Consider the following 25551-nt stretch of genomic DNA (forward strand, 5'->3'; position numbering starts at 1 on the left):
AAGTTAAAAGCCGCTTGAAACTGATTTCCCTCTCCCCCGTGGACTTGTGTGTTTAAAAGCTCTTTGAAATTGGCTCTGTTGTGCCGTGCAGACTTGTCTCGCGTTTGCTTGTCTCTGCTCGCCTGCACGCAGGTTTCTGTCATTGCTTTAGAGGTGGGGATGGTTTCTGTTCGGCCGGCTGCAGAGCCGGCTGTGTCTGCTGGGTGGAAAATGGTTCAGCAGAGGAGCTCGGAAATGAGCGAGCTGCTGTCACGGAGCAAAATTCGAGCGACTACACCGGTCTTGGCTAGATACTTTTTAGCTGTGGTTTTAAAGAAGCAGCGTTTTGCCTGCTCTCGGGAGGAGTGGGGGAGTGTCCTGTCTAAAGTAAATTTCACACTCAGCATGGGGGAGGCAGCTTTTCTTGAGCAGTAGTACTTGATGGAGCAGTGCTATTTAAGGTACCTGTTAAATGCCTTTTAGCGTTTACGATGCCTTAATAGGCATTTCAGAAATGCCAAAGAGAGAAATTCCTTTTTGCTCTTTAGTCCCACACCAAACAGCCACTCTGCTCCCCTTTTCTGCAGGCAGGAAAAAAAAAAAAAAGATGGTAGTATTTCCAACACATAAGTTTGGCACTCCCGGTGGATTTTCACAGTGGTGCTTTTCTGCAGGTTTGAAGTCAAGAGCTGGCTTCCAGTTACAAACTGGAGAAGGACAGAGCCCTGGGGTTTGGGGAAGATTGATTGCTTGGTTAACAGCTGAGCTCTTCTCCAGCTTCCAGCCTACCCTCCCAATACTGGGAGTATTTTACATAAAGAGTACTTAACAAAAAGGTAAAGATTGAGTTCCTAGCATCTTTTTTCTTCCTTTGTATGATCCCTTTGCATGATTTACTGGCCTGCATTATCAGCGTTGCTGTAATAGGACCGCATGCTGGATGCAGCATAAATCCTAGGGATGCTGGCTGGCCCTGGAGCTTGGCTTGGCTCCAAGGCCAGGGACATGCCTGGTGTCTCAGAGGTCGCCCAGCCATTCTGCTGGGTGGCAGGAGGCCACGTGAGAGCCCAGTCCCAGCAGTAGCCCCCAGCTTCAGCCAGCTGGCCAAGAGAGGGCAGAGCTGGCACTGGGGCCAGTGAGCATCCCTGACCCGTAAGGTGAACAGCGCAGAAAATAAAATGTTACACACTGAGTGGCTCAGATTGAAGGGAGGAAGGTGGTCCAAGGGCTGGGACCGTGGGGCTGAATTCTGCAGGGCAGGTGGAAGGACCGTGCCCCACACCTGCCATTTGAGACAGACATAGGGACAGGACACGCACCTGTCATTCTGTGCTCTCCTTCCTTCTCCATCCTGTGTGTTGGCTTTTGCTTTTGTCAGGATGCTGTGAGGTGCTCAAGCTGTAAAACTGCATCAGAGCATTTCAGCACAGGGAGTCCAGAGGCTACTCTGTATGCCTGAAGATCTGTGTTAAGATCTCTGATTATTGCTTAAGTCATTTAAAGAGAGCAGGAGTGCATATAAGCAGCAGAAATAAGTCTATAGGAGAGAGGTTGCATTTGCCAGAGAGCCTGTGGTATTTCTGTTTCAATGGTATAGGTTTGCAGGGGTATCCATCCCATTTAAAAAAAAAAAAAAAGTGTTTTGTGGATGTGTAGAAGCTTTTATTCACCAGTAAAGGATGAATTAATATTCACAATAGATAACTAGAACTCTACTGCACGGGACTGAGAAGCCACATGTCTCCAGAATTCATTTTGCTAAAACATGTCAGAGGGTTTACTCTGCAAGGTAGCTGACAAAAGAAACGGGCGAGCTTTCTGTGTTTATTTGTGCTTTGCAAAAAAATACAGGCAATTTTTGCAAGCTCAGTAAATTACTGATGAGGTGGTGTGATACCGAGCGCAGTAGTGGTTTTTGTGTATCGCTCTGTGCAAGGCCTTCAGGCACTCCTCCATCTGCTCACGTTTTCTGTTTCTCACATGCTGCTTGCTTTAGCTAGTGAAAGTGATTGGCATAGGGGAGGATGCTTATTTGGAAACAAGAAAATCCAGCATCCTTTCTTCAGCTTCAGTGCTGTGATCCTCAGCAGCTCACCTAGAGTATTTGGGCTTCACAGTTTTGAAGGGTGGAAGGACAAGGAAAACAAGGTGATGAAACCTGCCCGTTGCTGCTCCTTAGCATTTTAAAAACTGTAGTGGTGATAACTGCTGAGGAACTGATGTGCAAATGGATGCCACAGCATTCTTTAAAATCGTGATCTTAAGAAATGGTTACAGGGCAGAGTTGGGCATGGTTCGATTTCAGCTGTTTGAGAACGATCAGCTTCTCCCATTAGCTGGTGAAAGTAGCTTACATCTGGAGCTATTAGGCAGGGAAACCATCCTCCAGTTAGCGTTGTTTTGTGTAATAATGTGGGCTTGTGGGGGTTTTTGAAGTTGCTCGCTGAGCCGTAGGTTTGCAGCTGTAGCTTTCTATGCGCTCCCTTCTGGAGTGCACGGGTGATCTGATGCCTGTGGTGTCCCCAGGCAACAGGGCTTGTGTCAGGCTTTTATGGTATATTCAGGAACTTGTGAGCAGAAGCAGAACTGATCTGAATAGGGACAAATTTAGTTTCTTGTCAAGTGTGGTGTGATGTTCATCATGTGCCGTTCAGCTGCTCTGGGAATATGGCAGGACCCTTGGGAGGAGTGTGGGACAGGCTGACAGAGCCCATCTCATTTCTGCTCCTTTCTTTATTAAAATATCTGCTCTACTGCAGCAAATTGCAAGCTGAGGCTCTTCAGATTATTATCTGCCTCTTCTTTTTAAGATTCAGGCTGCTTTTCTCAGGCTGCTTTTCTCAGGCTGCTTGTGGTCATTTAAAATTGTCGGTAGATGCTGTCGATTACATTTATTTACAGTAGGAAGATAAACGAAATATTTTGTTGTTTTGGATGCTAAGATTTTTGGGTTGTCTTATATGTAACTTGCCTTTCAGTGTGGTCATGGTTAGCATCATTTTTGGTGTGCAGGACGAATGCAATTTCCTAATCTTTGTACATAGGTGAATACAGTGCACAGTCAGAGCAACATGAAACCTGAGTGTTGAGCTGTCATCCCTGCTGGGCTTATCTTGCTCTTTCTCCTGAGTCAGCCCTGCAGGGAAGGGCAATGATGGACAGCAGCCTGGGAAACCCTCTGTTTCCACCCCCTAAAGCCAGGTTGTACCAGCTAAAGCCAGAAGAGTCTTGAGAGGAGGCTGTACTGCCCATTGTAGTAGAGAAACGTGATGCTCTGCAGAAATAAATTGTGGCTTTATCTATACTTAAAACATAGTAAATTCTGAAGCTGAAGCTTTTCCCTGAGGAGAGGTGACATTGAATGTTGCAGCTTTAGTTCATTCCGTGTCATTTCACACTTTTCAGGCCAGATGTAAAGACACTTTTCATATGTTGTTTCATGGGTCCTGTTGATACAGGCAAATACCAGTATTTGTGATGCTGGGTTCCAGTCAGCTGATGGAGGTCAAGAAGGGCTGAAACTATCTTGTGGGAGTTTGTCCACTGAAAGCTAAAACATCCCATGAAAACCTTTTGGTTTTGATTGCTACTAGCCCTGCCTAGAAATACAAATCTTTTCTCTGCAGAACCAGATGTCTGGATGATCTATGGCATGTTTTGTGGGCTGCTGGGGATTTTCAGTTTGCAGTTCCTTATTTCCTGGATTTTCTGAGCATGAGGTTGCTCTGAGGCAGACCTGCAGCTGAAATGCTCACACAGAAGAAAGAGGTGCTTGCAGGGAAATGGATTTTTCTGGTTGGTTTGGGGTTTTTTAGCACTGGGTATTCCAATTTGCAATATGCCATTGAGAACTCTGAAGTACAATTGTCATGGCACACTTGAGCTGGTGTACAAGGGAGTGTTTCCTTAGGTCATGTAATTTTCCTGTGTCTAAATCTGTTACAAAGAGAGGCCTCGTAGCTTTTTAGGAGTAAGTCGTTTGCTAGTACAACTGCAAGGGGCAGCATGAAGAGCAGGAAACAAGATGAGGTGCATAAATTCTCTTCGCCACTTATTTTCAGAGAGGAGCCATAGTAGACAATGCATGAAGCTTTTACATGCCCTTAAAATACAATAGAAAAGGTGTATCCTTAAAGTTATGTGGGAATGCTGCAATGACATTGTTTTCCTTGAAGTGGAGGGCAGTGAAGTGAGGAGGAGTTCTCCAGAGAGTGCAGGGTATCATCCTAGGGGCTGGGTTTGGTGCTGGGTGGTTGGAGGTGCAGAGGCTGGTTTACTCAACTGGCATGACAAAAGAGTTCCTGTAGAGGTGCAGGAGCCTCAAAAAAGAGAGTACTTTTCCTGCTCAGTCTTGAACACAGCCTAGAGATTTTCTTTTCTATGTGGTATGTTATAGTGGAAGATGTACTGGCTGTTTTATGTTTTGCAATTTTTGGCTGCTGCAGTTCATCTGTGTCCATGATAAAAAAAAAGTGTGAGGCTGGCTGGGGCAATTATCACTCCCAAACGAGGTGTTACAGTACATAGATTAAGACAGAGCTGCCTTTCCAGCAGAATGCTTGTGTGGGGAGCAGACAAGAGCTGCTGAGTGTGCTGGGAGAAGATTTCCCGAAACAGTTGCCTATGCATAGACAATTCAGGGAAGAGAAGGTGAATTTTAGATCAGTACAGCTGGTGGAAACTTCCATCTGTGGAAAGTGGTGAGGTAGAATTCTTGCAGCCCATCTTCCCTGCCAGCTGTGGTGGCTGCTGTGTGCAGTGCCAGCCCCCAGCTCTTTTACTGCTGAGGTGCAGAAGCTGTTGATCACCTTCCATTTCTTTTGCTGCCTTATTCTTGTATGGGAAGGGAGAGGTGGCAAATGGGGAGAAAGAGCAGGTGTGTGGGCACAAAATTGCATTTGAGAAGTTGCTCTGCTCCTGTTAATGCTTCATATTTGTCAAGCTGAGATATCTAGGCACACTTGGCAGCCTGCATCACAAATCCTTCATGAAGATGTTTGTCTTCTGGATTAGTTTAGGCTTAGGTATTGTTTGTAAAATTGTCATTTTCAGTTGTTCTGAGTGTTTATTGTACTAGCAACCTAAAGTTTCCTTTTACTGTTGTTTTTGCAATTTTACCAACCGGTTAAGAGAAAATAATGTTCCTGCTGTAATCTTTAGAGAAAGTTCAGCAAGCAAATTGTTAATGTTTAACTTCAGAGACAACAGTAAAACTCATTTTCAGAACAGCAAGAACTGTGGGTTTAGTTTTTGTACTTGAAAAAAAAAAAAAAAAAAAAAAAAAAGAGCAACAGAATCCAACTACAAAAACTCATTAATGAGTAGCAAACAACAAAAACAACATCTCTATCACTAGTTCAACCAAAACATGAGTAAGAAGTAGCCCTTCTTAAAAAGAAACAAAAGAGGAAACTCTCAAGCCTATGGTAGCATTTTTATTCCATACATCTCTGCTTCTCAGGATGCCATATAGTGTGTAAGCTGTAATCAGCAAGTGATGTACTCAGCAGTGTATGATCAGCTCCTTCATGGCACAGTGGTGTTAGCAGGTGGTGTGTGCATGTGAGGAGTGTGTGAGAGCTCCAGTGCACGTGCCTCCTCCCTGAGCTGAGCTGCATTTTGAAATACAGGTGTCTGCTGGCATCTGAAATGGAAAGGAGTTATTCAAATGTGGAGCAGTAAAGGGGTATTTATATCTCTGGAGAACTGGAGATGTGATAAGAAATTGCTTTTGGGCTTTTTGTTCTTCTGCAGTTTGTAAGGTTTGCTTAAAAAGATATTACTGGGATATTTCATCTTTTCAAGCACAGCTCAGAAACTCTCCCTCGTAACTGGTATGCAGCTATTTCTCAATAACCCTCTGCCCCCCTTAAGGCTATTTTGGAAAAATCATCCTAATCTGAAGGCAGGGAATATTCTGGCAGTTTAGAAGTGCTTTGATGACATGCTTCTCATTTCCCTGTCCCTACAGCCCTCAGCAGAACAAGCTGTTCTAGGAAAAGTTGTTTTCCTGATGTCAGTAAGCCTGTGGCATTGCTGAGAACAGGCTGTCAGTCTAGAGAGCTATTTCTTCATAACTTTACTAAAGCAGCATGTGCTAACAGAAACAGAGCCTGGTCTGTCCCTCCGTGCTGCAGAGCAGGGAGCTTTGCTTGGATTTTTAGAAGACTCCCTTAGAATTGCTACTACCTGGAAGCTGCCATGTCTGTCTGTCACTGCAGACCTGTTTTAATGTGAAAAGTGCTGGCATAGCTAAAAGGCAACAAATACACTGCAGAGGTGAGATAACTGTGTTGGCCCAAGTGTGAACTGCGTGATACTGGTGAAGAAGCTGCTTTTTCTGGCACACTGCTTCTGGGAGGGTGGCTCTGGGGGGGTGGGTGTAAGCTGTGTTGGCCAAAGAGCTCTTTTGGACTACTGTGCCTCCCTTCTTTGCTGAGACCCTGCAGCAGTGCTCAGCTTTATCCAGCAGTTAACTTTGAATTGGTCATTGGTTTGATTTTGGGTTTCTGATTTAACGCGTGATATTCTGTAACTTTCATTCTGGAAGCAAGATGAACAAGTGCCTTAATATTTAAAGGGAATGTGATCACTTTGCTGAGGTTTTGGAACACTGTGGGTGATCTTTATCTGTTTGCAAACCCCAATCTGTTTTACATGGACTGGCTTCAGCAAACTGGTAATAGGGTCTCTCTGCTCAGCTGGGTTTGTTGCCTTCCATAGAGGGAATGCCTGGTTCTGTGTAATGCACTACAGGGGTAAAAAAACTGCTGGTCTAGAGCATAAGAAAATTCTCTGTAACCACTCATATTTGGGAGAGAGAAAAACAGGTAAAATAGTGTGCTGTTCTTTGAGAAGGTATAATCTTCTTTTAGAAACACCATAATAATAAGACCTATTATTCAGAGATGTGGGGTGCTTTTGCCATGGCGTTCTGCAGGAAAAGAAGTTGGCTTGTATGATGAGGAATTGAGAACAATAGACCAAAATAACCTCCTAAATTGGCTGACTTAGAAAAATTCAGTAACTCAGTGTTTTATGTATGAAAAAAGGGTTGGTCATTTAGTGAAATAAGTGGCACAAAGGTTTCCCTTGCAGTTCTCTATTTGTAATAAAAATGAGTTTAGCCTAGGATGGGAGAAGAACATTAGCAACTTCAGTCTAGAGTTTCCCTCTGAGGATGCCTTTAACTTTTTGCTATTGTTCCCTCCTCCTTCCAAACCGGTTCCAAACTCCTAGTGGGCAGATGGGATGAGTTCAGCCTTGGTTTTGGATCTGGGTGAGCCAGCCCCAAAGTGGCATTTCTGTACCTACCTGAGCATGTCACTGATGAGTAGTACTGTTGTTTGGTGCCATGGTGCACTGACATGCAGCTCTGCACGAGTAGGAGCACAGTGGAGTGAAACAGATGGATGAAATTGTCAGTCTGCAGAAATTGATAACATTAAAACTTGGCTCCCAAACTGGTTCTTCCATTACTTAAACATGTGAATCAGTCTGGTTCCTAATGATTTGGAAAGGGTGTTTTCTTTCCAAGTCAGTTAAGTAAACTGGATGAACTGCATTACAGTAAATAGGTTTCTCTCATTACACATCCCTGTTTCCTGCATGTTTGGAGGGACAGACTGAATTTATGTGCAAGGAACCTATTACTGTTTCTTCCTCTTGCAATATAGACACCTGATATAGTGTACAGTGTGTTTCACAGCCAGAACCTCCTTTCTGTAATCCTTGAATAAATGAAAGCAGTTTGTAATTATTGCATCATCTGGCAATTGCAACCAGAACCTTCTTGGGATCTGGTTTGGCAACTGTATTGGTGTGTGTTCATGTTGTTTTACTATTTGAACAACTTGGGAGAGAACTTGGGAGTGAAAACTGAGAAACCAAGTGTACTAAACAAACGCCACCAAAAAACCCCAAATCAAAGGAAAACAAAATCATACACACACACAACTCTTGTAGTGCTTATAAAGCCAGATGCAGTCTGGATTAATTTTTAAATCTAATGAGCATTTAGTTGACATTCTGTCCTTTAGGCTGAACATTGGCCAAATGCAGTGGTTTCAGTTCTTACCTGGAGCTGACTTTGATATCTGTGCTGTACTCAGTTATAGAGAGAGTTTATATATGGAGCTTATGGTGTTTCAGCCAAGGGTCCTGTGTTCAGTACTGAGTGTTTCCACTCAGCTCCCTTAATAGTGCTTATTCCTGTAACTTTTCTGATTTGGCAGTCATTTGTGCTAGTCAAAACAGGAGAAAGTAGGATAAAAGGTCTTATTTTCAGCTATAGCAGGAGAAAACATCGAAATGATATTTGAAAATATTCCCCCTTCCCCTGGAAAAAGTCTGATAGACATGCCATATAGAATAAGGTATTGTGAAGAAAAGTCTCTTCTTTCTGCATCCCAACCCCATCTTCTGGGTAATTTCTTCACTTCCCTGTTCCTTTGTGCATCGATTAAACATCAAGTTAATGGTTTCCTTTGTAAAAATTGCTTCCTTGAAAATGGGCCATCCTCCTCCCTCTGCAGCCTAATGACAGAAAAGCACAGATGATATTGATATAAGCTGTGTTTACTTGAATGTAACAACTTGAAAGGCTGTTTGTGTACAGTAATCTGCCAAGTGAATAATGATTCGGTTTTACTTGTTCAATAGTTCTTTCTTTCCCCTAGAGAGGGGGAGGTCTGAAAAACGAGGAGCAGTTTCTGAGGTTAATAAGATGCATTTAAAAGGTCTTTAATTAAGCCATGCAGTTTTCTTAGAAGGCCCTTGAACTATTCTTTCACCCCTTCCTCTTCTGTTTTGCGTGGGTGAGTGCAAATAAGATGGGAGTGCAAGGGAGCTGCAGGCACTGACTAGATACAGATCTGGGATCCTGCTTACACACAGCGAAGTCTCAATGGAAAGTAGGAAACCAGAGGAGGATCGAATGGTTTGTGTGAGTTCAGCTGGCCAAGGGTGTGCTGAAAGCTGAGGCAGTGGTGAGAACTGATGTGCCAGGGCTCAGCAGGGTGAACATGCAAGGTGTTGTTACAGCTGCTGCTCCAAATTTTATACCAATAAAACATAGAAGATAAATCCTCTGGGTTTTTCTATGCTGTCCTCATTAGGGGCCAAATTGTAGCCTTCAGCTTGCACACTGGGTTCCAGCTGGTCTACCCCTTCCATATATTTTGAGAGACTTAAACTCTGTATTATAAAGCAATGTTGTACCTCATTGAAAAGATGAATTTATGGCAGTATCTAATTTTCTAGTTTCCTTTGGCTTTCAAGTTTTCAAGCCCACTTCAAAAGGGTGTTTCTGGTAAAGAGCTTTGCTTCAGCTTGTGCTCAAAAAGAATTCTTGACCTGGAGCATTTACAGAGAATGGGTTTTGCATGTGTATAAGCAAGCGCTCAAAATGGATTCCTGATTCACAGCTTGAAACCGAGGAATGACAGAAAAAGAGATGTAGAAAAGTGAGGGATATTAACCTTAAGATTTCATGTGTTCTTTCTCTGTTGTATGCATTGCTACAAGCACCACTTTTCTAAGCAGGACTATTAAGTGAAAAAGTGGGGAGTTAAGGCACAATTTGATATTTAGGAAGGATTCTAAGAGCTGTTCTGAGGATTAATGAAAGTTTCAAGAGGAATAGAAAAATGCATAAATAGTGATACTCTTTCCTTACTCCCTTTTTTTAAAGTGGCTTCCAGAAATACTTATGGCAAGTTTTGCTTTGCAGAATTTTATTCTTTTGCAGCCCTTGTTTATCATGGCAGTAACCAGGCAATTGGGCAAGCGAAAAAAGTTACCAAATGTGTTAAAAAGTGTGTGTGGAGAATGTCATCCTGTGGTTCCAAATTACTATGATCAACTTGCATTTTCTTGAAAACACCTAGCTTTCTACAGATGACCTGGCTGGATGTTACCTGGGTTGTGAGAGATGTTAGCTGCTATTGGGGTGTTACTCATTCTGTTTGTGGATGTTTCATTAATGAATTTTGGGGCCAGCGAGGGAGTACAGAGAGGTGAAGCAATCCTGAGTCAGCGCATCCCTGTGATGAAGCAGGAAGACCTCTGCTTGGATGGAGGCTGTTCAAGGGGCTTTTTGTGCTTGGCACTGGATGTATCTCTGGGCAGATGGTCAGGGGGTGAGGAGGAGTCCAGCAGCCTGCATGTAAGAATGTAAAACCCTCTCCAGGAGCTCGGTGCAGTGGTTACTGTAGGACATCTGCTCTGTCCCTCGGTGAGCAAAGCACAAACCTCCTGCCTCATCCTGAGGGCAGGGAGTGAGCATTGTTGGGAACATGTGTGGGAGGGCAGGGGTGAGGAACCCTAGGGAGAGGCAGTGCTGATTCATTCTCCTTCCAAGTCTATTGCCACCATGGTGTGAGGACAGAAACTCGTTGGCTGTTGCCACTTGTTGCCACTTGTAAGGGCAGAGGCTTGGAAGGGCGTTATCAGAGAAGGTGATTTATTCCCTGGAAGGTGCCCTGAGTCATCACTGCGTGGACAGAATGCTGGATGTGCCTGGTGAAACTCCTGTGTATTTCTGTGGCACTTTGGTGTGATTTTCCAGCCTTGGTCACAAGCTTGGTGTGCAATCACCACAGTCATTGCCTGGGTAGATGTGGCTTCCTTTGGCTGTCAGGTCATGCTCCTTGAAGAGGTGGTCAGTTTTTATGGAATCAGAACCTCCTTGACATTTTTTGCTCTGCTCTTAGAGGCACAAGAAACGATGCTGTGTTCACAGAGGAATGCACCCACTCACTGGCCAGTGACTCTTCCCCAGTTTCACACAATCTCTTGGCAGCAGTTGCTCCCCCAATTGCTTATGCCACACTGGCCCATCTGTAGTCGTGTGTCCTGTCCCTGGTTTTGGGATCCTGCCCAAGAGGAGGGTCTCTGTGCACCCATGAGCACCTCCTGCCCATCCTGGGCTGCTTCACTGGGGCTCTGCCTGACAGGCATCAGCTCATGAGGCTCCTGCTGTTGAATTAAGTTGTTTGCTCAATTGTTTAACAAAGTGCTTTTAATGGAAACATAAAACCGGATAGAAATACAAAGCCTAATGGAATAATCTCTTAATTGCAGTGCTGTAAATGACTATTCAGCACATGATTACTGTACTTCCAGGGGGAACAGCAGGAGGAAAGAATATTGAATGAAAGACACTAAACACCTCAGCTGCTAAGAATGATGATTTATTGCCAATCTGAGCATCGGGCTAAGCAGGGCAAATAAACTGACAATAGTAAGTGCTTTTGGAGGTAGAAATTGCCTCATTCAGGGTATTCACTGTGTGCAACACGTAAATTCTACCAGGATAAAAGCACAAAGAGTGATTAATTAATAGTGGCGAGATACTCATGCATGCAGTGTCCTTAGGCAACCCAGAAAAAGTATTAATCAGCACATTACCCAATTATTGGCAGATAACTCCTAGTATGTAGTAGTTTGCTATTTCAGCTAGAAAATGCATTGTCCCTCTGCCTCCCTGTAAAAATCATGGGGTTTGCTGTGTTACGTGCTTCACAAAAAATACCTCGTGTTTTTAAGCAGCCAAGGAGATGTGCTCAGAGGCACATTGACACTATCATTTTTTGGTATTGCTGCAAGCCTTTCAAGATACATTAGTCCTTAGAGAAACTGTGTCCATCCTTCAGATACCTCACCTGTGTTCGGCAGCAGCAGGTGAAACAGCTGTTAGCTGGTTATTGAGCTGGCTGTTGATTTGGTGTACAGCTGTGTGCTCTCCAGAACAGGGCATGGTTAGCAGGGAGCGTGTTCTCTAGGGGCACGTGCTCACGGAGGCAAGGTAAGTGCTTTGGATGATTCCCACCAGAACTCCCCTTTGCCAAGATTTAGTGCCTGGATTCCTGGTGCTGCCTGATTTCACCTGCGTGCAGAAGCCCCTGTGCTGCTCAAGCCTTTCTTGGCATGCCTGGGACATGCCCCTGCCTGGTGCACACAGATGCAGACCCAGCAGCAGGCAGCTGAGAGATTTCCAGTGTTTGCAGTGGCCTTGGCACTGCCAAAGCCCTGCTGCTGTCCCGTGGGAACGGGAGCTGCCTGTTGCTTTAGGTCCGAGCCAGAGGGTGATGTTCCCACTGCCTGCACGCAAGTGTGGCTAATGATGGTGGAGCTGGGCACTTTCTCAGCCTGCTTCCAGTACCAAGGCAAAATTGGTGCTTTTTGAACAGAGGTGCAGATGATATGATGAAAATGTGGTTTGTGTTTGTTTTGGTTTGGGGTTTTTGTTGTTGTTGTTTGTTTGGGGGTTTTTTTTTTGGTTTTTAATTGGAAAATCAGAAAGATGTTGAATAATTGCATACAGAATTGAAGGGGGAAAGTATTTGTATCCATTTTGTTATTGTTCTTTAAGGGGATAGCTTTTTGTAGTTGCTGAAAGTAACAGCTTGTGTAAATATTCTTAAAAAGCAGGAAAAAGGAAAGATAAGATACTTCAGAGTGTATTTTGGAGAGGTATATGCTTTGCAGTGTGCATTAGGCATGCATCAGTACCTGCCTAATGCACCCTGTCATGGATTATTGCTCTCGCTTAGATTGAACACTTGCCAAGTTCTTTTGGAATGACAATGAGATGCTTTGTTCAGGCTGACGGTTCGATTGCAGTTTGAAACTCCAGCACAGAGAGGTAGTCGGCTACAGAGCATGTGCACCTCTTAATAAAATTGAAAAACAGATAAAAACCATAGGAAAGTTAGCAGGCCCTTCTGTGTATAGATTAAAAAAAAAATTAGAAGATACTTCTTGAATAACTAGAGTCTGGCAGAGAATGCAGGAAAGGTTTTTAAATAGGCTTTTCAGCATATAAACAGATCTTTTTAACAAACATTGCTAATCTTGTTATGCTTCTACGTAGTCCTTGCTATGCAGATAAGACTTGTCCAACCTGTTACTTGGTACATACTGTTATGTAAGCGAAAAACTCAAAAGGATAGCAAACTTTCTTTCATGCATGATGTGCTTGCTGCTAATTCCTATGAAAGTATGAAAGAATTAATCTCTTTCATATTTTAAAATTTTTCTGAATCTCAATTTAGTTACAGTACTATCCTGTTCTTAGCATGTTATATTTGATTTGCTCAGTTGTTTGGGAAGGATTTACAATGAGAGTGTTTGACAAGAAATGTTATAAAGTTGCTCTTGTGTTTAATAGGTTGCAGGAAATTAAAGATTCAGGAGGCAGAGTTGCACATATCCATATTTCTGAGACAGTTTGAAATGCTCATCTTTGCAGGTCTTACTTTGATATGCCTCACAGCAAATTAAACCACTGATAGCATTTGATGTGGAGTTAATTCTTTGAACAGCTTGCAGTCGGGAAAGGAGCAAATTCTCAGGCTGCTGTTACATTTTACAGGCTGGGCTTTGAGCTGCACTGAGCTGTCAGCTCCAGGAGCCTGTGCTGGCCCTCAGCTGGGATGGTCACAGAGGGAAGAAAGGAGGACCCTTCAGGCTGTGCAGGAAATCTGAGGTGAAAGGCTCTTGGGCTCTGCAGAGGTCTCACTGCCAGCCCTGCAAGCTGTCTGGCAGCATTTACAGCAAACTGGATGAAGTCAGGGTCATTAATAAATGGGAGCTTGGGGATGGCTGAAGGGAACCAAGCTAAACTGAGCTGTGTGTGAAGTGAGAATATGGCATTATGTGTATGTTGTGGTACCTGTGGACTGCATGGCAGAGTAATTAATGGGACAGGAGCTGCTTGGCTGAACATGGACAAGGTCAGATGTTAGCAGGCTCCCGGGGAAAAACCAGGGGCATATTCATGTGGCCAGATGTTCAGGGATGGTAGCTGTGTGAGGAGAAGTGTTGTGAGAAGGGATTTAAAATGCACACCCATGAAGGAGCTGCTCACTAAACATCTCGGGTTTTCTTCTACTAGCTGTGTATCTTCTTGAAATTCTTTTTTTTACTGTAGTGGAGAACAATAATGTTGGGAGGGTTTAGTGGCATTTAGGAAATTCTATAAAACCAATGAACAAAAGGCATGTCCACTTGAATAATTTTAATGTAGTCCTAAAATACAAAATTTACTGCATTTGCCTTCCTGCACGTGCAGTACACATTTCAGTAGCCTCTCAAAGAACTAAGGTAGTAAAAAAGACTGTAAGACTTGAATCTTTAACTTGCAAAATTATTTATGTGAAAATTTAAACTTTAGTTTTCTGAAATTTAACAGTTGATATCACCTGGATTGTTGTTTTTCTTTTTTCACATTGCTGTAACTTGCTTTTTATCTTAAGGCTTTTTAACTGAGTGTTCTTTCAAAGGCTTATCATTTTTAGGAGGTTGCTGGAGAAACTGTAACTGGGTTGGAGGAGATCATTGGGCTTTGCTTGACTCAGTACTTCTGTGCTACATCAGGAATGAAATGTTTGGATATTGGGTGGGAAGAAACAGTAGATGTAAACCAGCATGGTTTAATTTCCTATAACCACTAAGATCGAAATGTGTGTGAATCAAAATGTTGCAATTGTGTGAAAGAATGAATTAAAATAGATCTAGGAAATTAATATTAAAGGTAAAAATGTTTTTTCTTGATCTCCTAATTATTTAGCTCCCTTTCAATAGTACTAGTTTGCAACAGCCTTTTTACCAAATCTCTCATGATTTGCCAGTGAAGACTTTGTTTTAGAGCATACTTTAAAGAAGTAAAAACCTGATTTCATTTTGACGTTCTCCTTTTTATGCATTATTACTGCAGATGCACAGTTCTCTTGCTGCTTTTAAACCTATTGATTTTACTGAACAACAAGAGCAGTACAAAAGGTATTTCAAGGCAAAAGCAAATTAACAGGCAGGATAGGTTTTATGTAAGGTAGAATGTAGGTTGTACCCTATGCATTTTCCCAGGCAAGCCTACAACAGTTCATCCCAGGTACTGGATTTCTGCCATTGAGATGAGGAATTCAGAGACAGATGGGTACAGTGGGAGATTTCATGCCCCACTTCAGTGAAGAAAGCCTTTGGACTACTCGGGCAGCACTTCTGACTATTCAGGTATGCCTTGTCAGTGTTAGAGACAGTGATACTTTGCTAGTGGTGGGTGAGTTAATAAAATATCAGTGTCATGCATCTGTGTTTCCACTGGGGAACACCTTCTCCCTGTGCTGGGCAGTTGTGCACACATGTACGTGCTCTGAAAGGGCTGCTGCTCACCACGTGGTGGTTACCCTGCTCCTGTGCTCATGCAGCTGATTTAAACAGCCCTGCCAGAAAGATTTGGCTTACAGATAACAGCTGAAGCCAGGCACTGAAGTGGAGTGTTGGAAGATCTAGCTTAACAAAACTTGAGATTTGGCACTCTTCCACTAATTTTACTTCAGTCACATAACTTTTCTGAGCTGGGGTTTGTAAGACAATGAGTTAAATTTGTTTATGTCTCAGGCTGACTTAAACAATTGCATGATGTTTTTTATTGTAAGTGACATGTAGATAATCAAGAGGAAGAAACATTGTGGGAGGGAGTAATGCTGCAGGGCAGTCCATTCACAAGCAATGAGAGGTTAATCCTGGTGGAGAGCAGAACATGTCAAGCTGAGTCTCTAATGGGTCTGCTCACCTTAATTTTTCTTGCTGCCTGCCTACTACCTGAACACTGACTTAATCCAAACTGCTACTGTGCTACTCTGACATGGCCACGTGTGAGTTCAAGTCTACATGCCCAGTTGATGGCAGTTGCCAAGTGCTTTACCTCTGTTTTCATTAAGGGTAAAAATCCAGCTCACAGCAAGCTCCAGGTGCTGCTGGAACAGCGACTGGGGCACAGGGCTGGTGACCTTGCTGTACCAGCATCCCTGTGGCAAGTCAGGAATAGTGCCAGGTTGCATTTTGTGGATGAGAGACTTCGTGACTGTAGCTGACTTTTAAATCCATAAAAATGGGAAAAGGTCACTTCTGAGGCAATCGCGGGTGAGTCACAGTCACCTCTCTGTTGGAGCAGGATCTGCTCGGTAGGGAATGCAGCTTCTCCATAGAAGCGGATTCTCAGACAAAGCCAGGATGTAGCACGCTGTCAGAGGGATCTGGGTGTACCAGCTGAGCCCGACCAGATTGGCCCGGGGTCTGAGAGCTCTCCCTGGGAGGCGGCACTTGGGGCTGCTTGGAAATGTTTGCTCAGCTGTGCAGCAGAGCACTGTAGATGAGTTAGAGGCAAACTGAAGCCCCCCATTTTGATACAGACTGAAGTTTAGAATAACTTATTTTTCACTGTCACCTCTGCAAAGTAAACCCATTTGGGCAACTGTCTTATCTGTATCCTGACAAAGCTAACTTTTTGATGCTTGCTGATGAAGTGAGAAGGGACATGGATGGGCTCGTCTTGCCTGCAAAAGCTGCTCACATGGAAGCTCAGCCTTGTCACGGTTGGGTCGCCGCAATCAAGGCTGCCTGGTGATGCAGCTATGAGAGGGCTCTTAAAATCTGGGGAACTCGTCCTGGGCTCATGTCCCATCCGAGGCTGCCCTTCTTGAGCTGCTCCATCAGCCAAGGCGCCAGCAGCTTTGATTGACTCTTTCTTGCATACCCGGTCACTGAAATAGCACTTGAGTTGCAGATCTTGACTCACCTACCCACAAAGACACGCATGCCTTCAGGGCTGAATGGCAGTCAGGCCACTCACGTGGCTGGGGGTAATCCTGGGATGTGTGCCTGAGACTGCCGAGTACAGAACGCCTTGCAGAGGCGAAGTGGTCAGGGTTTTTCATTGCACATACCCGGTGATTTAGATTTTTCACATTTCCTGCTTTGCCTGCCACATCCAGAACAAACAAAGCCTTAAATTCATCAGCTCCTTGTCTGCTTTCCTTGTAATTACACTTCACACAATCACACCTTCTTAAAAGCCCTCCTAGTATATTTGCATTTAGATGGAGAATGACAGCTTTCGTGTTCCCCGTCTAACTTATAATTAACACCTTTTCTGTTCTATTAACGTCACCTCCATGGGGAGAGGCTGAAAGCCTGGGTTACTTTAGAGACTTCATTTCTGTAGCATCACAAGTGCAGATGCTGCCTCTTGGTTTGTTCAGGTCTTTGGCTATTGCACTGTAGTTACGTAGTGCTCTGTAATTGTCACATTTTTCCAGATTTCCTAAGTTGCTGTTGCATGTGGCAGTTTATAACTAAAGAATAGTTAGATTTTAAACATTTCAGGGTGTGAGGGAAAGTCCAAGTCATAAACTTTTCACTTGTTTGCCTTTCTTGAGTAGGCACAAAAGAGGTTGTACTGTCATTTATTTGCATCTTTTGACAAATCTGCCTTTTCCTCTTTTGAGACTTTGGTTGGTTTGTGGACCACAGGCTGAAAAATCTTGGGAGTGTGTTTTTAAGTGCATAGCCATTTGCACTGGGGTTTAGGCTCAGTCTATGAAGGATCTGTCATGTTTGAAGAACATCTGAGAGTTCCCAGTTCCTGCTAAAGTCGCTGGGCGCTGCAGGGGCTCAGTTCTTTAGGAAAAGATCAGGCTTACTCCTGGGAACTGCTTGATGATCAAAGGCCTATTGATGCTGAAAGGAAGCAAAAGCCTTTTAATGGCTGAGTAATGAATATAATTTTAAACTTGGCAACAGTGGGAGGAAACAAATAAGTAAGAATTTGAACCCAAAGATTACCATAGGAGAGGCTGAGTGAGAAGATGATTAATGTTACAAAAGTCGAACTTTTTTTTTTTTCTGGCAAAAGCCAACTTAGATTCTGCTTAAGCAAAGTGGCAGTTCCCTTCTGCCACAACAGAAGGATGTTACAACATCCCAGCCTCTCTTTTTTTTTTTTTTTTTTTAATGTGTAACCTAGAGGGCTCTGTATTTAAAACATTAGAAGAGTTGTATCCAGGATCATTTTTCCATATGCTTTGAAGGAAGGTTGCAGCAGTGCTGCATTTTCTTGGAACAGTTTTTCTGCTCAGAAGTATTTGAGAGGAGGTTTTTTGCCATCATTGTAGATAAACAGGTGGGCTGTGAGGCCTTGATCTCTTGCTCAGTGGATCTGATGCCCCTGTCATACAGTCAGTAAGCAGGGCTGGATAGATGAGATGAGTTGATGGAACTCAAGGAAGCAGAATGTTGAAAAGCTAATTCCAATTCCTGTCACTTCAGTGTGAAGATATGTATTTTTTGGGAAGCATGTACCAAAGCTGATTGATGATGATGCAGAAAATTATTGACTAACTGTACCATCTGTTGTACTTCTGCCCTATGTTTTTCTCTTATCACTTGTGTATGTTCAAACTGTGTATTTTCTGAGAAATAATGTTTGATGTGAAACAGAACTTAAAAAATTCAGCAAGTCACAACTTGTCAATGTTTCCATAAAGGAAAGGAAGCAAAGGTTGGGATGAGGAGTTTTTGATGCTGTTTGGTATTAACTGTAGTGTTGTCCTTGCATCTGCTCGTGTTGCAGTCACTGTCAGGCTGTGTAGATGATACCAGTGTGAGAGCTGAGCTCAGCTGTGATGCTCAGGAACTTTCTGTGCCATGCCTTTATCCACATTTCTTTTCAAGCTGATGAATGAAACTGCATATTTAATCTTTGCAGATGTGATCTTGGCTCTATAAATTGGTGGCAGTTCTTCTGTGCAGATTTTAATAGGAACAGAGCCAACGTGCTGCAGTGAGGCTGTTGTGATGCATTCTTGTGATCTCTGTTGAATTGTCTTGGGGGATTATGTGTCTTGCCTTAAGCAAAAATATGTCTCTGTCATGATCAGCAGTTTCTCACCTTAGAAAAAGACTCAATTTTAATGACAAAAGAGAGTCAATAAATTTGTACTTTGCTGCAGTTGTACTAAAATGAAATATTGTGTTTCAGAGGAAGAGGCTCTGCATGTTGAGAGGGAAGTTAATGTTTTCTTTATGTTTGCTTTTTAGACTTTCTCCACCTCTCTTCCTTGCTCCTGATTAATTCCATTTGGGAGTCAGCACTAGATCTTATTATAATTAAAGCAGATTTTTGTTTTCATTTGGAGAACAAATGGAACAGAAGAGACAGAATGTCTTCCTGCACCAGTCTATTTTTTGAAAATGTTGTCATGGCCTGGATTGTCACATATCAGCATTTGAACCTATGTAGTAAGGGTTGGCATGTCACTGAGTGCAGCTTCAGAGCACGTTGGTATTTTATGGCTTCTGTTACAGACCCGAGTCTGGATGAAGTTGCAGGTCAGGGTGTGTGCTCTGCTGAACTTCCTGAACCAAATCCCTTATTATGGGAGCTAGTGCAGTGCCTCACCTAGGGCTGCTTTGAGGCTAACAGAATTCTCTGTTTCAGTCTGTATCAAGGCACAATTTGGGGTTTTTTTTGTGGGGGTGATTTGTGCATGTATCCCCCAACTCCCAAGCCCTGTGTGCTTGCTTGGTGCCAAGTTTCCCAAAGCATTTCCGCAAACAAGTAAGGAAGAGCTTGGGGGTGGTTTTGGGGTTTGTCCTGAGTTCTCATTCTAGGACAGTTGGAATACCAAAGCTGCAGTGTGCAGAGGCTGCTGAAGGGCAGGATTGGGTTATTCCTGCAGCTGGGCAGTGGCTGCGAGGGCTCGGGGAGCCGTGCGGAGCCTGGCAGGCGGCGGCGCCGCACGCGTTTCCTTGCTGGCGCCTGGCAGGACGTGGAGACCTCCTGTCCCCTTGGCACGGGGCCACACAGGGCCTGAGCTGGCCGTGGCTCTCGGAGCCTTTCTGCCTGCCTTCCTGACTCTTGACCTTAGGGTAGTGCCGTGTGAGTTACAGCGTAGCCCAGGTTTTCAAAGGGTTTTTATGACACCTATAGATAAAATAGAATTGGAAGGGGTTTTAGCTCTTATCTTCAGGTAGTTTAAGGTCTTGTCTGCAGCTCAGAGAAGGAAGGCTGCTGCTTTCAATGGCATTATTAAATAAGTAGCTACTTAGTGTTTTTTCCCCTTTATCCTTCTGCTTTTGAAACGGTAGCTCTTTCTGTTCAATGAAATTGGAAGAAAACTCGGAATGCAAATCGCATTGACCCGATGCAGACAACGGGGCAGAGGGTGGATGGCGATCCTGAGCAGCAGAGGGGAGGGGAATGAGCCCTGGCCTGGCAGCAGGGCTGTACATGGCCAGCATGTCCACTGTACCCTGGCAGGGTGTGAAGGTTGACCTCGCTGAGCACTGCCCTGCACTCCGTACGTGCGAGCACCCGTGTGCGCTGGGATGCTCCCGAGCAGCACCTTTGTCTCCTCTAAAACCTTCAGGAGCTGGCACTGTGGCAAATAGCGTCCCTGCCCTTCCCCTCTGCCCCCCCTCACACTCTTTAGAAAGAATTTATTGCTGGGAAGAGAGCTTGGGGTCAAGGAAGGTTCAGGGAAAGAAAAGGCCTTTAGAGGTATTACAGCTGCTGTCTTTGCAGCAAGCAGCACGTAAGATCTTTTACATTCAGTGTCGGGGTGCATATAGGAAACATAGCTACTTCTCAGCATAAATATTATTGGTGTGAGAGACTCCAGTGGTTTAGGGTTTTCCTTTTATTTGAACGTGATCCGAACCTCTGAGCAAAACAACTTGATTACTCTGAGTTTGGGTGCTTGCCAGCCTAGAAATAGAAGGACATCCGTAATCCACATGGATGTCAGCACAGTGTTTTAGTAAAAAGCAATTTTCAGGGTCATAATATGTGGCCTGCCTTTTTGTGAAACACATTCAGTTAAAAAATAATTTACCAGCATACAATTTCAGATAGTAGATATAACTAAGATTGCCTTATAATTTTTCCTAAGTTTTTGTGTTTTGCTCTTGGTGTTTCCCACACCTGACTGCACAAAGCTTTTCTGGCGCACACAGTGCAACTGCCCAACTAATTGCTTATAGATAGGAAATTGATGACATGCAAAATGACATCAGATGCACAGGGGAAATGGTACAGTTTATTACAGAAGGATTGTATGTATTTACTGAAGCAGTGGTCTGTGATTCCTGCTTTCTTCTTTTTTCTTTTATGCACATTTAAAATTATTTGTAGGAGTAGGGTACATATATATTACTGGACACTTCTGTTCTGCTATATTTGGAAACAATTTGGCACTGGCAAAGTTGGAAACTATGCTAAATGTGCACAGTCTAACCCCTGCATATATTTTTCTGCCTTAGTGGTACAAGTACATCCTTACTGCAGTTCCATATAAAGAAATTTGCCATCTGTCAGCATCATTTTCCAGAGCTCCCATTGAGTCAGGAAGGCCCTTCTGCAGCAGTCAGACCTCTTGGTTAACTGCTACAGCAAAGGCAGTCCTCTGCCTCTCCCCGAGGGATGATTAAACTTTCAGTGGGTGGCTATTGTTGTAGTATTTGGGAAGATGTTACTGGTGGGGAGAATAAGGCTCTTCCCTTGCAAAGTGGGCACCTGAAAATTTGTGAGTATGAAGAAGAATGTAGGAATTCTACATATACAGTAGACTGTGCAGTAGAGTAGAAGTAGGACAGGAAAGAGATGCCTGCATGCTTTTCCTTCCCCAATGTCTATAAAGATTAGAGCAGGAGATTCCCTTGTTTTGCAGTAGAATTTCACAGGCAAGGTGTAGTTTGAAGGATCTGGTTTTCCATGAAGTCTTTCTGCTGTGCATGTGACACAGGTTTATTGGTGTTTCGGTGTGGAGCTGGTAGAGTTGTGTGCATGCAGATGTGGTTGAGGAGGAGCAGGGGAGTTTGACCTGGTGTTTTCTGAGTTCTTGAGACCTCACTAAATAAGTTTGTGTGATTGCTTTAAATGCAGCTACATGGGTTTCCTGGTGAGCAGCTTTCAAGCCTGTTTATTGCCAAGTAGCTTTGCCTTGTTTTTTGCCGAGTAGTCAAAGTTCATTCTTTGAAAGTGGCAACACCTTCAAAATAATGGATTTTCTTTTACTCCTGGGTGAAGAGGTGGGGTGGAAGTCTGAAGAACAAGAATGGTAGTTTTTCACACTTATTGTTGTAAATGGATTTGCCAGCTGGTGTGCTTGTCACCCCCACTGACTGCTCCTCAATTTGTTTCACAATGAAATGGATGGATAGCGTTTTCCTTCCCACTGTTCTTGAAGGATGGTATCAGGAGTAGAAATCACTGAGAAGTATGCATGTACCTTGTGTGCCACATTACTGTATTGTGCAGCAAATTCTTGGTGTAACCGATTTGTCAGCTGTAACCATCCCATGGATTTCCAAATTACTTCCAATTGTTTTCATTCTGGATGTACGCTATTGTCTGAAGCCAGGGTTTTTGTACAAAGTAGATGCTTGTTGATAACACTGTGTACAATGTTAATCTTCCTTCCTTTCCTTCCTGAAGCTTGTGCAATGAGGACAGAAACTTGCTGCGGATTCGAGAGAAAGAGAGACGGAGTCAGGAGGCTCTGGAAGACAAAAAACAGTTCTCAGAGAAGACTCCCCTCTTTGCAGAACCCTACAAGGTAATGGTACGGCGTATGGGGGGAGGGGGAGAGGAGGAAAGAGGGTTGGGGGTGCAAGAGGAGAGCTGTGGCTCTGCCTAGGGTGTAGCAGACTTGAGCATGATAAATAGGAGCACAGCATCTTCCCATGTGCTTGATTTCAGTTCCTCAGAATATGTGTTTGAATCTGTTGGCTGTACAAGAGCAGTATGGACTTTGGGCTGGCCCCCTGTAGTTTGAAGGAGAGTGCTCAGGAGAAGCTTGGCTGCCTGTCTGCCTGCAGCTGTGGGTGTAACAGATGAATCTGATGTTAGCACTCCTGGAGGCTGCAGGTACACCAGGCTTGGCTTGGAATAGCTGATAGTGGCTCGAGCAGTCCCATCTGCTTTGGAGAGATTTGCAGGATCAACATGAGCTTGTCTCATGGTGTGGTGATTAAGATTCTGAAGAATGTCTCTTCCTGAGCTGGATCTCTTGAGGGGCTTTTGAAATGTCCACCTCTTTGTTCTTCTGTTGCAGACTAATAAAGAAGATGAGTTGTCAAGCCGAATTCAGAACATGCTGGGCAATTATGAGGAGGTCAAGGAGTTCATGAGCAACAAATCTTGTCAAAACCTCATAGGGATTCCAAAGAGTGTTGCCCCAGTGTTTCCCCCCGGACAGCCTGATCGCCCGTACTTCCCTGAGAAGGCCATCCGGACACTGCCACCTTCATTCCAGCACCTGCCCCGCCGCCCGCCCGTGGGACCCTTGCTTGTACCCCCTCGTGCTCCCAGCCACTCCAGCCACCACCCAAAGGCACAGCCAGGAGCAGAAGCAGCCCCAGGTTTGCAGAGCAGGAGCCGCAGCTTGCCCAGTGCCCGGGCTCAGGAGCACGGCCGGGGTGCCCGGGACGCTCAGGCAGGTTTTCCCCACGGCCACAATGACAAGCCTGGCACTGGGGAAGGCCGTGCTCATGGCAGGCAGGCCTCCCCTCTGGCACTCTCCCCTTTCCTGCCATGTTTGTTGTCTTCTCCTGTGGCACCCCTGTCACCTCTACATTCCAGCCAGAACATCAATTCCAGGTCACAGAACAGCAGCAAAAGTCATGGGTCAGCCTACAGTCAAACCAAATCATTACAGGACTTGGTGACAGGATCACAGGAGAAGGAAAGTCGGGACAGCCCAGCCGTTACCTTGACCAGCACCACTCAGCCTTCCTCTCAGACTTTCCCCCCTTCTTTGACATCAAAAGCCAGTGCAATGCAACAGAAACCAACTGCCTATGTCAGACCCATGGATGGCCAAGATCAGGCACCATTTGAATCCCTGGAGCTCAAACCTCTCCTGGAGGAATACCATGAAGGACCCAATGAAGATGTCTCAGATTTGAAGGAAAAAGTTAAAGCTGAACTATCCAAGTTGGAAACCCCTTCTGAGCCCAAGGAAGAGAGTGATGAGGATCTCTCTGATTTGAAGGCAAAAGCCAAAGCAGAACTATCCAAATTTGAAACCCCTTCTGAGCCCATAGAGGTGAGTGGAGTTTTTGTGGATGTCTGTTGGAGCAGGTTAAGTTTGGCTGTGGGAGAACAGGTCATCACACTGCAGTGACTGCCAGAAGCAGTGATGACTCTGTGTGTTACCCTGTTTGGAAGGTACGTTTTGAGGTTGACCTGGGTGTGAGATACCTGTTAGAATGGTGAAAATGTGACATTTCCTGTGATTTTTCCATTGCTTTCTCAGTGAGGCTGCAGCAGGTTTTATGGTTTGAGCCTGCCTCTGTGTCCATAATTTTTGTTTTTCTCTAAGGCTTGTTTAAAAGTAGGGGGAAATATGATGAGAAGATCAAGTGTTGATGCAGAGTGTCAGGACTCCAAGTGGTGGTGGGTGGAGGCCCCAGATCCTCACTGAATACTGGGACAGGATTCTGTGGTCACCTGGGCTTTGTGATAAGGGACTGTGAACACCACAGGATTCTCCTCTCTAAGTTTCTAAAATCCCACTGTAGACCCACAGGAAAATATGACTTGATACTGCAGATTTTCTTGTTGTACTCCACATGTTTTGCTGACCCAAGGCCACCTCTCTGATTTGTTGTGTGGGATGGAGACAGAAGCCCTGAATGGTAAAACAGTGGGAGAGGAGGAGCAGCATTGTACACGTGTTGTTAAGCAACTCCTTTTCCTGTGCCCTTTGAAGCCCAGTTTCAGCTGTGCCAAGGGACCAGAACACTGACTCTGCCTGCCTCCAGACTTGGCCTCCTGTGAGCTCAAAGGCACTTGGTCCCCTGATACATTTTGGAGATTTGCTGTGCTCATCCTTCAGCCCTGAGGTTATTGCTATGCCCTATGGAATGTAAGATCCCATGGTCCTAAGGCAGCTGGGCAAGGAGACCTATGGAGATTGTTTTTAATTGTATTTTGCCACCTTTGTAATGAAAAAGAAGAGTGTGGGTGCAGTCTATTTTTCATGGAAAAGGGTGTGGATCAGCTGCAAATGGCTGTAGGCAGTATGTTGTGGAAAATGAGAGGAAGCTGTCAAGATGACATTGTTGAGAAGTTGTGAAGTACTTTCATGCTGAGAGACTTTATTTGCTGCCTGGTAGGTTTGGCATTGCACGTCACACCTCAAAACAGGAAGTTCACTGAGGTCCACATCACCTTATTTGCTTAACCAGATTTTACTCCTGGGAGAGAAATAAAGCACTGCCGGGCATCACCTTCTACACTATGTTGTTGTCTCATCTGCATTATTGTCTTTCCCATCCCCATACTTCTCTCATCTCATGTAACTCTAGTTTAATATGAGTTTTAATAGGGCAGCATTAGCTATGATGCTCTCTGCTGAATGAAACCTTTTTCTAACTCTCTGTTGAGCATCTGAGTCTGAGTACAAATGCCCATGAAATTCCTACAGTTGCCATTGCAGGAGTACCATTGCTCATGCTCCTTCTGTTGCATCTCTGGCAAAGTAAGAACACAAAAAAGGGAATTGAAGATAAAAAAGTGTTGTTGGTTTTTTTTCTTTTTTTTTTTTTTTTTAAACCAGGATCCTGGTTTTAATTATGTGCTTAGTCCATTTTGAAGCTGATAGAGGAACCTTTTTTGTGAATATGCTGAATGATCCTTATTTGCAATAGGGATCTTTAGGCTGTGGCCCCTGATTGTTTTCTGTGCATAGCCAGGGAGAAATACAGGCATTTTGGATAATGTCT

General features: G+C 44.2%; 1 protein-coding gene across 2 annotated transcripts in view; it reads left to right on the forward strand.

The window, feature by feature from the left end:
- The window catches only part of AFF1 (ALF transcription elongation factor 1), a 67188-nt gene that overhangs the window by 679 nt on the left and 40958 nt on the right, over window positions 1-25551 (forward strand). For both annotated transcript variants that reach the window (XM_079307231.1, XM_079307232.1), the window contains exons 2-3: window positions 22259-22379; window positions 22878-23870. In XM_079307231.1, coding sequence (XP_079163357.1) covers window positions 22259-22379; window positions 22878-23870 — 1114 coding nt within the window. The remainder of the gene's footprint in view (window positions 1-22258; window positions 22380-22877; window positions 23871-25551) is intronic.

The sequence above is a fragment of the Erithacus rubecula genome, assembly GCF_903797595.1.
Source record: "Erithacus rubecula genome assembly, chromosome: 5".
NCBI classification, from domain to species: Eukaryota; Metazoa; Chordata; class Aves; order Passeriformes; family Muscicapidae; genus Erithacus; species Erithacus rubecula.